Source organism: Mercenaria mercenaria, chromosome 18 (genome assembly GCF_021730395.1).
Source record: "Mercenaria mercenaria strain notata chromosome 18, MADL_Memer_1, whole genome shotgun sequence".
NCBI lineage: Eukaryota > Metazoa > Mollusca > Bivalvia > Venerida > Veneridae > Mercenaria > Mercenaria mercenaria.
The window spans coordinates 57,302,991-57,318,187 of record NC_069378.1 but is presented as its reverse complement, the minus strand read 5'-3'; the positions used below and the strand labels follow the sequence as shown (position 1 = coordinate 57,318,187).

The following is a 15,197-nucleotide window of genomic DNA, read 5'->3' as shown; positions in this document are numbered from 1 at the left end:
TAAATGAGATATATTATTTCGATTCTAACACGTTATCAAGGACTTTAAAGTACACCTTGTCGGCATGCATTAAATATTTGCCTGTTTTCAATCGGGTTCTTTTCCAGCGCGCCGTTACGCCGCTTGACGCTATGACGTAATAGTTGTGACGTCAGAACAGTGAATTGTTGTTTAATAAATCACTGTCTCCAGCCTTCTTTGTTTAATAGGAAAATGAATCGGATCGTGTTAGAATATACCATGAATACCCCCATGTCTGATTATACCATGAGCGACTGATGTACAGTTCTACATGTATTTCTATTTGTAAGGATTGAATTTATTTTTCTGATGCATATAAATTTCTTTCTTCAGTAACTTCAGTAAAATCTTTGGATATGAAGTTATTATATATCTGAGTATAGAAAATACACATTTGACAAAGTGAAAAAAATAAGTATCTTTATTTAAGGTCCCGAAGAAGAAGAAAACCGCCAGCTTAAAGCAATGTTGAAGTGTATGGAATGTGAGGAAAATGATTCAAATATTCTGTTTCTACCCTGCACACACCATAGATTATGTGAAAATTGTGCTGAAAATGCTGTTACTTGTCTTGTCTGTGGACAGAAAATTGATGAAAAAATTAAAACATATAGAAGTTGATGGAACAGTTTGATATAGAAATTAGTGCTGTTTTTATGGAAAGCATATTGAAAGTAACAGTTTTTAAAAAAAGTTGACAGAATCATAATAAAATCATGTTCGCTTACGCATAGCCTGTACATTTAAAGCCAATCTAACAATTGCTTCAGGGAGTCTACTCTGACTCAGTGGTTTGAGCATTGGACTAGCACTTGAGCTACCTGGGTTCGAATCTCGCCACAGGCAGTTTGTATGATTCCTTATAAAAATGCTATGCTCTTTGATTTGTTACAGCTAAAAGTCGTAAGAATTGTGATATAGAATTGATTTTAACTCGTCTGTCACTTTGTCCAGGCTAAAGCCCAAATCATAAATCAAAAATGTTTTGTACATACTTGTTATATTCAGTTAAAATGATTTAATAATGTTATTTACCTTAAAGTGGCATTATGCGCATCTAATACTGCATATAGTGTGTTTTGGGTGAGTGTTCTATAAAAGCAATTTTCGGTTGCTGTGCATTTAGATGTGTTAAATTAACGATAATGCCGCATTAGTATTTGAAGTTGATGCTTTAAAAATAAAGAAATCGGACGGATAAAATAATAGATATCTTTTTCAATCTTCTGCGCAATGATCTCCCTTAACTGAAAATTGAAATTTCTGAAGTAGAAGGGAAGCAACTCCTGCTTGCATTTTGACGATTTTTAAAAAGACTGCCCCAGTCAAAATAAGAAAAGTCATATTTGGAAACTTATTATTTTGTACTGGTAACAGTTTGGTATGTTGGGTTAAAAGCTATAATTTCCTCCATCCTTTTTACGTGCACATCTATTTAAGCTTGACTTTTACTTGAAAAATGCATATAATTCCACTTTAAGGGTTGAGTATGACTGTTTATGAAATTTTCCTTGTTAAAATCGTCAGATTTGTATCTGTTTTGGCTCACATGAACTGCAGGTTCAGGGTGCTCTATAAGTATTTGTGAAAGGTTCAGCGTCCACCGTCCATTGTCTTTTGTCAGGATTACACCAAACTTGGTCTATAGCATCCTGGCAAGGTCCCTTCTCAAGTTCACTTTATGGCTCATCTATTCCCTTTTTAGAGGCAGCTAGAAATATGAAAAGCCCTAAGGTCCTCTCCCATATGTATTCAAAATGGGGAATTTGGTCCCTTTATAACGGCCGTAAGGTCCAAAGATAGAAATTTCTTTAAATAACTTCTTTTCATGAACGACTTAGGGCTTTTCATCATAATGTCCTTGTAGTGATTATATTAAGGTCACCTCCCATCTTTGTTCAAATGAGGCCCTCAGTAGGGGTTGCTAGTGCTAAAATTGAGAAGAAAAAAAATTTAAGTGACTTCTCAAGAATTTCTATGTGGATCTTCATGAAACATCTTGAATAATTATCTCCAGAAGGGATAAATAAATACACCACTTTTTAACTAAATTAACATCTTTTAACCTACTTTGTATATCACAGAATGAGGTCGAAATGTCTAAGGAGTTAGGGTTGAAAGGTATTGCTAGCTTCCCATCAAGATCAGGGAAGTTCACACGCTAGTTGCTTTCAAAAGCCTGCTAAAAACCCACTTCTTTGTACAACATTTCGTTAACTGACCGATACATTTTTTTCTTTTCATGAAACAACGTAGAACAGTATTTTATCCTAGGGTCACTAATACTTTTAATATGTGTGTTTTTTTGTCTTCTTTTATCTATATGTTTAAATTTCATGATTTTTGTTAATTTGGAATGCATGTTTTGTTTGTGTTGAATGCCCATTTATTTGTATTGTTTGCAATTTATTATGTAAAGCACAGCACTTTTGAACCTGTGCATGAAAAGAGTGCTATATATATGTGGTATAATGATTATAATAATGATAATAATACTCGGCCACAGAGGTCCCGACCCTCTATCTTGATAATATGTTAATGAAGTATACACTTATACATTTTGTAGAGTAAAAAAATCATTTTGTGGCCTTTTGAAGTTTTGGGTGAAGCTTACATTTCCGTGCCTCTATACTTCTAATATATTTTTAGATGAATATTTTGGACATTTTCCTTAGGCATGTTAACATATGGTAGAGTAGTCATATTAACTCTGAATGAAATGTTATAGGATCGTGCTGATATCCTGAATAGTGTTCTGTGCTGATTGACTTTCCAGCAGATAATGATTACCAATGAATTGACATCTGAATAGATAATGATTACCATGAATTGACATCTGAATATATAATGATTACCAGTGAATTGACATCTGAATAGATAATGATTACAAATAAACTGACATCTAAAATAATCGACCAATTGAAATCTGAAGGATTAGATAAGGATTAACGATTAATTTACATTGCCAATGAACTAAAATCTGGATAGATAAAGATTACTCCCATGAATTGAAATATTTTAAGTAGGGAATGATAGGATTTAATTACATTAATACACAGGGGTCTCTGTGGCGGAGTGGTTAACCTGCTAAATTTCTATAATGAACTTGTTCATCTTCCAGTTTGGACAGTACCATTAACTGTTAAAAGGGGTGATTACCCAAAAGATACTGGATGAATAGCGAACAGTGCAGATTATGATCAGACTGCACAGATGTGCTTGCTGATCATGATCTATACTGGTCGCAAAAGAAGAATCAGTTGTGTCCAGCATGATAAAGGTTAAGGTCACTAACTTCAGATCACTTGCTCCTTACCACTGAGGGTTCAGAATTTGTTTTGTGTCTAGAATTGATAATTCTACCCAGGTGCCCACCCACGTCTGAAACAATACCCGGTGGAGCACAAGGGTCTTCCTCCAACATGAAAAGCAGGTAAAGTCGCCATATGACCCCGCATTCTGTCGGTGTGACTTTAAACTCAACTTAAAGGTGCATTAATGCACATTATTGTCAAAGTGCCAAACAAAAAAGTGTTGTGCCATAACATATTTGTCAGACTATTATATTCCAACTGTACTTGAAGTGATTTTAATGTAATGCCATGACCGTGTTGCTTATATCTATAAATCTTGAACAAAACAGCTAACTCGCCGTTTGTATCTTACTTTAAGTACTTTTATATGATCAAAACAATGACTTGTTAAAAATAGACTGTGCTATCAGATAAATTTCCTTTCCATTTCTGACCGCAAACATAGGGTAACCCCATTTATTCTCCCCGTCAGCTGGTCAGTATGGGTCGGGGAGCCATCCCATATTGACCTTACAGTATGTATAATTTGTACCATCAGAATATGTATACGAAAGAATAATAATAATAATACTAATGTTGTGTTTAACTTTCCCACTAGTCTTTAAATTTACTTTCATAATTGATATCGTTTGTTAGTTTAAATCAGGGTTCCCATGGTCAGGGAAGAGTCAGGTAATTTTGTAATTGGTCAGGGAAATTTGACAAAAGTCAGGGAATTTGGAATTAGAGGTCGAGGATTGAGGAATAAGTTTGTAAAAAGCATAAAGAATGTGAAATCATTTTTATTCGCTTAGGACGAATTTTCGCGTATTTCACGCTAGGACCGATGCGCGAATTTAAGATCGCGCTATTACTATTTTTTTTAGCTCACCTGTCACGAAGTGACAAGGTGAGCTTTTGTGATCGCGCAGCATCCGTCATCCGTGCGTCAATCCGTAAACTATTCATTGTGACATCTCTAGAGGTCACATTTTTCATGGGATCTTTATGAAAATGGGTCAGAATGTTCATCTTGGTAAATTCTAAGTCAAGTTCGAAACTGGGTCACGTGCCATCAAAAACTAGGTCAGTAGGTCTAAAAATAGAAAAACCTTGTGACCTCTCTAGAGGCCATAATTTTCAATGGATCTTCATGAAAATTGGTCAGAATGTTCACCTTGATGATATCTAGGTCAAGTTCGAAACTGGGTCACGTGCCTTCAAAAACTAGGTCAGTAGTTCTAAAAATAGAAAAACATTGTGACTTCTCTAGAGGCCATATATTTATAAGATCTTCATGAAAATTGGTCAGAACGTTCACCTTGATGATATCTAGGTCAAGTTCGAAACTGGGTCACGTGCCATCAAAAACTAGGTCAGTAGGTCAAATAATAGAAAAACCTTGTGACCTCTCTAAAGGCCATATTTTTCATGGGAACTGTATGAAAGTTGGTCTGAATGTTTATCTTGATGATATCTAGGTCAAGTTCGAAACTAGGTCACGTGCGGTCAAAAACTAGGTCAGTAGGTCTAAAAATAGAAAAACCTTGTGACCTTTCTAGAGGCCATATATTTCACAAGATCTTCATGAAAATTGGTCAGAACGTTCACCTTGATGATATCTAGGTCAAGTTCAAAACTGGGTCACGTGCCGTCAAAAACTAGGTCAGTAGGTCAAATAATAGAAAAACCTTGTGACCTCTCTAAAGGCCATATTTTTCATGGGATCTGTATGAAAGTTGGTCTGAATGTTCATCTTGATGATATCTAGGACAAATTCGAAACTGGGTCACGTGCCATCAAAAACTAGGTCAGTAGGTCTTGAAATAGAAAAACCTTATGACCTCTCTAGAGGCCATATATTTCATAAAATCTTCATGAAAATTGGTCAGAATGTTCACCTTGATGATATCTAGGTCAAGTTCGAAAGTGGGTCACGTGCCGTCAAAAACTAGGTCAGTAGGTCAAATAATAGAAAAACCTTGTGACCTCTCTAGAGACCATATTTTCCATGGGATCTGTATGAAAGTTGGTCTGAATGTTAATCTTGATGATATCTAGATCAAGTTCGAAAGTGGGTCACGTGCCTTCAAAAACTAGGTCAGTAGGTCAAATAATAGAAAAACCTTGTGACCTCTCTAAAGGCCATATTTTTCAATGGATCTTCATGAAAGTTGGTCTGAATGTTCATCTTGATGATATCTAGATCAAGTTCGAAACAGGGTCATGTGCGGTCAAAAACTAGGTCAGTAGGTCTAAAAATAGAAAAGCCTTTTGACCTCTCTAGAGGCCATACTTGTCAATGGATCTCCATAAAAATTGGACAGAATGTTCATCTTGATGATATCTAGGTCAAGTTCGAAAGTGGGTCACGTGCCATCAAAAAGTAGGTCAGTAGGTCAAATAATGAAAAAACGTTTTGACCTCTCTAAAGGCCATATTTTTCATGGGATCTGTATGAAAGTTGGTCTGAATGTTTATCTTGATGATATCTAGGTCAAGTTTGAAACTGGGTCACGTGGCTTAAAAAACTAGGTCAATAGGTCAAATAATAGAAAAACCTTGTGACCTCTCTAGAGACCATATTTTTCAATGGATCTTCATGAAAATTGGTCAGAATTTTTATCTTGATAATATCTAGGTCAAGTTCAAAACTGGGTCACATGAGCTCAAAAACTAGGTCACTATGTCAAATAATAGAAAAAAACGACGTCATACTCAAAACTGGATCATGCGGGAAGAGGTGAGCGATTCAGGACCATCATGGTCCTCTTGTTTAATTATATTTTTCATTACTAAAATTGAAAATGCGCGAATTAATGCCCACGCGAAACAGTCCTTTTTCACGTTTGCGCGAAATTTCATGTCAGCGAATTTAAATGATTTCACAGTAATAAAAGGCTATGGCAGTTTCTTAAATTTTGGTCTAAATCTGGCATTTTACAAATATTTCAGTTACCACTATAATATATTCTGTATTACATATCGAAAATTATAGTCTACCTATCTTGTGTAGAAATTTAACTGAAAAGTTAAGACTATAGAATATAATTCTTTAAGCAAGCTTATAATCGTTCTGTCTGCTTAGAAATAGTGGAAAACTAAGACATGTCTAGTTTTTAATCATATTAAATGATATATTTACATATTGCAGTTTAGTGAAAAATTTTCTATGATTTTTAGCTCACCTGTGACAAGGTGAGCTTTTGTGATCGCGCGGTGTCCGCCGTCCGTCTGTGCGTGCATCCGTAAATTTAAACTTTGCTTGTGACCACTCTAGAAGTCACATTTTTCATGGGATCTTTATGAAAGTTGGTCAGAATGTTCATCTTGATGATATCTAGGTCAAGTTCGAAACTGGGTCACGTGCCATCAAAAACTAGGTCAGAAAGTCTAAAAATAGAAAAACCTTGTGACCTCTCTAGAGGCCATATATTTCATGAGATCTTCATGAAAATTGGTCAGAATGTTCACCTTGATGATATCTAGGTCAAGTTCGAAACTGGGTTACGTGCCATCAAAAACAAGGTCAGTAGGTCTAAAAATAGAAAAACCTTGTGACCTCTCTAGAGGCCATATATTTCACAAGATCTTCATGAAAATTGGTCAGAACGTTCACCTTGATGATATCTAGGTCAAGTTTGAAACTGGGTCACGTGCCTCTAAAACTAGGTCAGTAGGTCAAATAATAGAAAAACCTTGTGACCTCTCTAAAGGCCATATTTTTCATGGGATCTGTATGAAAGTTGGTCTGAATGTTCATCTTGATGATATCTAGGTCAAGTTCGAAACTGGATCACGTGCGGTCAAAAACTAGGTCAGTAGGTCTAAAAATAGAAAAACCTTGTGACCTCTCTAGAGGCCATATATTTCATGAGATCTTCATGAAATTGGTCAGAATGTTCACCTTGATGATATCTAGGTCAAGTTTGAAACTGGGTCACGTGCCTTCAGAAACTAGGTCAGTAGGTCAAATAATAGAAAAACCTTGTGACCTCTCTAGAGGCCATATTTTTCATGGGATCTGTATGAAAGTTGGTCTGAATGTTCATCTTGATGATATCTAGATCAAGTTCGAAAATGGGTCACGTGCCATCAAAAACTAGGTCAGTAAGTCAAATAATAGAAAAACCTTGTGACCTCTCTAAAGGCCATATTTTTCATGGGATCTGTATGAAAATTGGTCTGAATGTTCATCTTGATGATATCTAGGTCAAGTTCGAAACAGGGTCAACTGCAGTCAAAAACTAGGTCAGTAGGTCTAAAAATAGAAAAACCTTGTGACCTCTCTAGAGGCCATACTTTAGAATGGATCTCCATAAAAATTGGTCAGAATGTTCACCTTGATGATATCTAGGTCAAGTTTGAAACTGGGTCGCGTGCCTTAAAAAACTGGGACAGTAGGTCAAATAATAAAAAAACCTTGTGACCTCTTTAGAGGCCATACTTTTCATGGGATCTGTATGAAAGTTGGTCTGAATGTTCATCTTGATGATATCTAGATCAAGTTTGAAACTGGGTCAACTGCGGTCAAAAACTAGGTCATGAGGTCTAAAATTATTAAAATCTTTTGCCCTCTCTAGAGGCCATATTTTTCAATGGATCTTCATGAAAATTGATCTGAATGTTCACCTTGATGATATCTAGGTCTGTTTCGAAACTGGGTCAAAAACTAGGCCAGTAGGTCTAAAAATAGAAACACCTTGTGACTTCTCTAAAGGCCATATTTTTCATGAGATGTTCATGAAAATTAGTGAGAATGTTCACCTTGATGATATCTAGGTAAAGTTCAAAACAGGGTCACGTACCTTCGAAAACTAGGTCAATAGGTCAAATAATAGAAAAACCTTGTGACATTTCTAGAGACCATATTTTTCAATGGATCTTTATGAAAAGTGGTCAGAATTTTTATCTTGATAATATCTAGGTCAAGTTCAAAACTGGGTCACATGAGCTCAGAAACTAGGTCACTATTTCAAATAATAGAAAAAACGACGTCATACTCAAAACTGGGTCATTTGGGAAGAGGTGAGCGATTCAGGACCATCATGGTCCTCTTGTTTAATGATGTATGAATGAGGGCAAATTTTCACAGAATGCCATACATTTGTCTGAACTTATCCAGTAATAAACCGAAAAATGATCATAGGTATAGTATTTCAGTGCATAGTATGGACCTTTCTTATTGTCTGTTACATCTCACTAAAACAATACAGCAGTTTCTTTAACTGCAACAAACTTTCTTTACACCTTTGTTAACATTATAATAAGAAAGGTGGTAAAATTTAGCTGATAGGGAGGATTGAGGCCAACATTTATTGAGGTATGATCAGCTAAGTTTCTGTGAACATGAAGCGTTTTGGTCAGGGAAGATTGGACTTTGGTCAGAGAAAAGTCCGGGAATTTTATTTTCTCTGCTTTGTGCTCGTGGGAACCCTGGTTTTGGATTTGAATGGAATATGCTTGTTCAGGGTCCCATTTCATATCCGTTTTCCTTGAATAAATAAGATCATGTTAATTTCTTAGAGGTCCAATTTTGAGAACTGTTCATTTTTCTTCATTTATAGTATATAAGGTCAGACATCATTCTGAAATTTTCAAAAATGTGTATTGTATTGTTGAAATTCTGTTCATTTCCATCTAAAGTATTGTTGCGTGACAAAAGTTTGTTCATACATCGTTTTTGCCCTTTGATATTTTCATTGTGTCGAATTTGTTGTGGCAAAAGTTCAATCGTTAAAATAAATATGTAGGGCAATAGAGGGCATCCTCGTTTAACTCCCCTTTCAGTTTTGAAAAAGAAAATCTGATATAAATCCATTGTTTAACAAACAACTCATCGTTGAAGTATAAACTGTTATGTCCATGTTTTATTTTTTTTCTCCACAATAGAAGAAACAAAGAGCTATGAAAATGAATGTATTTTATACTTCTTTGGAACAAGTTTGTGAATGAATGTATTATTGATACTTTGATATGCTGTCACAATTAAGCATTCCATGAGTGTTATGATATTTTGCATATTTTATTTTTCTTGTAAAATTACATTTTCTCCAAAGTTTACATATATTTACACATTGATTTAATGATTTTTAAAGGATCATCTTTAATTTTGTTACAAAATATTTCGTACAATTTTTCTCCAAAGTTTACATATATTTACACATTGGTTTAATGATTTTTAAAAGGTCATCTTAAATACAAAATATTTTATACAATTCTACATATTTTGTACCCCCACAAAATGAAGGTTTTTTGGGGGTTATATAGGAGTGAGCTTGTCGGCCAGGTGGTTTTCATGGTTTCCGGACAATAATTCATGAAAGGCGTGACAGATTTTAATAATTTTTGGTACACATGTGTAACATCAGAAAATACAGGTCTGACTTTGAGGTCATTAGGTTAAAGGTCAAAATCACAGTGACCCTGAACAATTAAATGGTTTCCGGATGATAACTTGAGAACGCTTAGGCCTAGTATTATAAATTTTGGTACACAGGTGTAACATCATAAAATACAGGCCAAGTTTGAGATAATCTTTTAGACAAATATTCTGCATAGTTATGGGACTTTGTTTTTTTTTTCATAATACTGTATACATACAGTCTACATGCATGCATGTGGGGTCAGTTGGTCAGAAGTCAAGGTCACAGTGATCTGGAACATTAACTTCAGATACTTGGGCCTAGGATCACAAAACTTAATAGGGAGGTTGCTCATGACCAACAAATGGCCCCTATTGATTTCGAGTTCAAAAGGTCAAAGTCACCCTGAACATTTAAACTTTTTCCGTACAATAACTTGAGAACTCTTTGCCGAGGGTCATGAAACTTCATAGGGAAGTTGATCATGACCAGCAGAATGACCCTATTGATTTTTAGGTCAGTAGGTCAAAGTTCAAGCAAGTTTGGCTTCGACATTGGCTTAGTTCTGTGACAGGGCCATATTGTGGGGTATTGTCAGTCACTCCTGTGACAACTCTTGTTCCATCTGTTCCGAGGCGTTTTCCATTTTTCATAAACCGCCTCTGTAGCCTAATGGTAGAGTGCCGGCTTCGTGTGTGGGAGACTGTGGGTTCGATTAGGTGGACACGTTGTGACGTCATATGGATAGACTTGTTTTTTCACGTTTCTTGTTGACATTTTCTTATAAATAGCCCAGATTTTCTAGGATCTTGTCAATTCTATTGTCCACTTCAGAGACGCTACCTGGATATCTTACAGAAACAGTTGTCCACTATAAATAGTGTTAAAGATCCTAGATATAAACATGCAAGTTACATTAAAGAAGTAGGCAGTTCCCATAACTAGAGTGGTTTCTGGATATAACTTATATCGCCCACTTAAAGCTAAAAGGTACCGTGTGCTGATAATTAGAGAAGGTTAAGACACCTTTTTTGCTCTTAAAGGGCGATAAAAAAATTATGTAATTATAGTCCCTTGTATGTATGACTATATTGGCGATGTTTGTTATGATGCTTTTTATGTGAATAAATGAGATGTCTGAATGTATCACTGCCTTGCCTCCTTCGTTGCCCTATCCTGACCACAACCTCCCTTACAAATACCTACATGAGAAAAAAGTACATCTAAGAAGAGCTCACGATACTCAACATTAGAGCGTACAACTTGTTTCATAGGACTGGCAGGCTATTTCCGCCGGCGTAAAAATATTGTGATGTTTCCATTTATATGACTTTCATAGATTTGCTCTGAGTTTAAATTATGGTTAATTCTTGTAAATTATTTTCGTCCTTACTTTCTGTAAAATATGTCATTAATTTGTTTATTTCATACCGTACGTTTCAGCTCTTGTATTCTTTTATTTTCTGCTTTCCATTGGCTGATGCAGTATTTGAATGTCTCGTTTCTTATGTTTCTTTTATTTGTTCAACAATATTTGTAGATCTATGTTCGGATCGTTTATCTTCCGGTATTGATATACGGTGTTATTGGTTTTAAATATCCTTTCGCATCCCATTACTTTCTAAACCTTTAATAAAATTCTAACATTTGAGTGGCCTGATGTCAGACCATTTTTGGTGGGAAACATATTGATTTACTCCTGTCTGTGTGTCCGTGAGTTTGTCTGTCGGTGACAAACATTGTCCGCACTCAAGTAGAGCATTTCTAATCCGATCTTCATCAAACTTGTACAAGATGTGTTTGACATTACTAGTAAATCCTCGGCCAAGTTCGACTAGTAGCCAAATCGGCCCAGGCACTTCAGAATTATGGCCCTTGAATTACCGAAAATCGCTCTGTACACAGATTCCAGTATCCGCATTTTAAGTCATTGGTGCATGGTTGATGCCAGTATCCGCACTCTAGGTCATTGGTACATGGTTGATGCCAGTATCCGCACTCTAAGTCATTGTTGCATGGTTGACTCGGATACATAACTATTCAGATGATTAAAATTAAGCAGTTGTGGGAGACACGCGCTTTTCTCAAAAGCAGCTCTAGTTTATTTCTTTTTGTATGCTATAAATAAAATGTTATAATTTAGATATGAAAAAATAGTACTGTTCTCTGATTTTAATGCTTAGATGTAAATATTTTCTCGTTTGAATTAAAATTTCTCCATGTGTCATCAATTATTGATTTTAACACTCGTCTGCAAAATTCATTAGAGTTTTCCCCTGATTTAAAGGTAAGTTCCAATCACTTCTTAGTATAAAGTTTTTGTTTAAATAATCAGAAAGTTTAATGAAGAGGTTTCGTCTCTGTGTGGCCCATAAATATTTATTTACTGTAATCTGTGTTACTAAGTAGATAATGGTTAAAGTGAGCGCCCTCCCCTTTTCTTTTTCCGTTGTACTTATAACTCAATCGAAGAAGGAATCCTCCCCCCCCCCCCCTCCACCCCCCACGTACCCACTAAAGTGTATTTCAGAACCCTGTTCTAACTGCCATGCTTGATTTTATTTTCGAGTTGTGTTTCGTGTAACAAAACATATGTCGATATTTTTGTCTTTAATAATAAAAATCGCCAACTGTTCTCGCTTAGTGTGCGTGTATTAAAAGCGTTAAAAGAACGATGACCAGGGTGCAACCTCTTTCTGACCTTAGAATTAAACAGATTTAGAGAAAAACTATGATCTGATGAACGTATATTTTAGTGGTTATATATTTGTTGACTACTGCATGTAGGGATCGAATGTTTAAAAAGTGTAAAGAACAATAAAACTCTTTTACCTGTGTTAACATGCATACATATGCTTAAGAAAACAGATACAAAAAAAATTAAACCTTATATTTATTTATGAAGTACTTTGGTTTTCAATTTAACATTTGTTAATTTTCCCCGGGTATATTTTAACCACATAAGTCAAAATATAGAGTACAAACTAATGTTTTAAGTCACTGCTACTTTAATTTTTCCATGTTTCTTATGTTTTTAATATCTAAATATTACGTTAATAAAAGTGAGGAAAAGAATTTAAAGTTGTCTAAACTGTCATTAATGGATATATATTAAACAAATACTACTAAAGTAATGCAGACTTTATAATCATTTAAATTAAATTTTATTTTTATTTTTGATTCGTTCCTACCATGATGTTTAATGCCATCATCTCGTTATCTTTCCCCTTCTTTTTCTATCATACATGTGTTACTTAAAAGTATTTTTTGGATAAAACCATTAATATGAAAGCTTAGGTGCAAATGGTTTCCTACTCTCAATAAATTTACTAACATATATCTTTTTTTGCAATTATAAAAATAAACTTTATAATTCATGAACACTGACAAAGTTCAGGTTTTGAAACTATAAAGCATAACTAAACCCAGACAAACAAATAGTTGTGGTACATGTTACTACTGTTAACAATTGAGCCGCGCCATGAGAAAACCAACATATTGCGTTTGCGACCAGCATAGATCCAGACCAGTCTGCGCAACAGTTTCTTTTAATTCCGATATGCTTTGAAAGCGAACAGCATGGATTCTGACCATACTGCTGATCTGGATCCAAGCTGGTCGCAAACACACTATGTTGGTTTTCTCATAGAAGGGTGCTCATCATTTAGATCTATTTGAAAAAATATGAGTAAAAGTGTCAGTTATGTTTTAATAGCATGGCCCAAAAAATGGCCATTTAGAATTTGTGCAAGTTTTATTTGTTTAACAAACAGAGAAAGCAGTAAAATAATAATACATGTTTAGTAAAATAGTGCTTGACACTTTGACTATAGTCTGCGCCATGCCAGACCAATTTAATTTGATAACAAAATTTATGCTTACTAATAAATACTAACCTATACCTAAAATGTCGTTTCAAAAATACTATACAGTTCTTGTAAATTAATTAAATATTGGTAAATTTGTAAATCTAGTAAAATATTAAGTTTCATACATGACCTACCTTTTTGAGTGTTTAAATCTAAAAAGATGAAAGAATTAAACTGTCGTAAACTTAATTACATACAGGAAGATTTGTAAATCTAAATATCTGGATTAAGTTACATTCATGACCATATACCCTTATAATTGCACTCAAATCAGAGATAATCAGAATTTTCTATGTACTTTATATTACTTGTTAAAAGTCTTAAGTTTTTTTTATACAAGTTAGGTAAAGTGAAAGATAGAAGACTCCTGGGTAACTGTTTACGCGGTAACACAGCAGAGCCTCGTCAACGTCTAAATATTTACCAAACTCCACCGCAGTGTTACTGCGCCGACAATATTCCTGCGCGGAGGTTGAACAGTTACCCCCAAGCCGGATATTCCCACCTGCACTATAAATAGTGAACGAATCTTATATTATTCTTAAAGCTGAAGCTAAATAGTTACGTGATTAAATAGACATTAGGGGGGAAAAAACAACATTTATTTTCTTATATTTCATGTGGAACTATTCTCCTCTTTGGCGATCTTATCAGTGCATCTACGGCACATATTCTGATAAGCCACCAGACAGCGCAACTGATAAATCCTATTCCTAAACTTACATTGATTTATATAGGAAAATGATACATTTACCATAGAAAATGTCATAAATTACACATTTCTATTTATTCTATTATACCATCCCTGATATTTCCTTAAAAAACAATTCAGTACCTTTACGATAGTATATTTTTCTTCAAAATAAGTCAATATTTGGTTGCTTCTAAATTCGTTTGAAAAAAGTCTCTCAAATTCAATATACTCCCTATATATATTTAGCAGAATTACACGATAACCCTGTTTTTACTGATTATTTTTGATGGAAATATTAAAGTTAAATTTCCATCCCTGATATATTTGGGAAGTTCCCGCCATGCACATTCTAGACATATATTTTATTATAAAATAAGTTATTTCTTTCTTGCTTCTAAATTAGTTTAAAAACAGAGTTTCAGCGCTTTCTGTATATTGACAAAAACGTGCTAAGTTTTACGATAAGATAGAGCCGTATCGGAGTAGGAATACATGATTATATAATTATTTAACAGAGTTTAGCATGATTTTTAGGTGCGTTCCGTCTGACAAATGTTCTTTTAAATTTTTTTTTTCTTTTTAAAGTTTTCGTGGCATTTTCCTTTGAAAATACTGATGTATGTTTTTAAAAAATCGAAAATAAAAGTGAAATAAGCTCTGTAGTTGCATTACAGTAATAACCAAAATAATACAATATATTTATTATGACTTATTTTGACAAAATGACTGGGTGTTTCAGTAAATTAGTTTATTTAAACTTTATTTAATTAATTTATTTATCAAATTTAAATTTGGTGTCATTTTGGTCAGGTAGCATCCTGTTTCTTGTATACATGTATAATATCATCGTGGCACGGGACAGCGTATTGTATTGACAAAATATTAGCATTATAAACTTTATGGTCATATGCCTTAAATCAGTGTACGCAGAAATTAAATTATGTTAATTATATTC

General features: G+C 34.4%; 1 protein-coding gene across 1 annotated transcript in view; it reads left to right on the top strand.

Annotated features, from left to right (window-relative positions):
• LOC123538257 (uncharacterized) overlaps positions 1-10,825 on the top strand; it is a 91,579-nt gene extending 80,754 nt beyond the window's left edge. Inside the window, exon 10 of the mRNA XM_053530224.1 lies at positions 452-10,825. Coding sequence (XP_053386199.1) covers positions 452-642 — 191 coding nt within the window. The 3' untranslated portion in view covers positions 643-10,825. The remainder of the gene's footprint in view (positions 1-451) is intronic.
• The last annotated feature ends 4,372 nt before the right edge of the window (positions 10,826-15,197 follow it).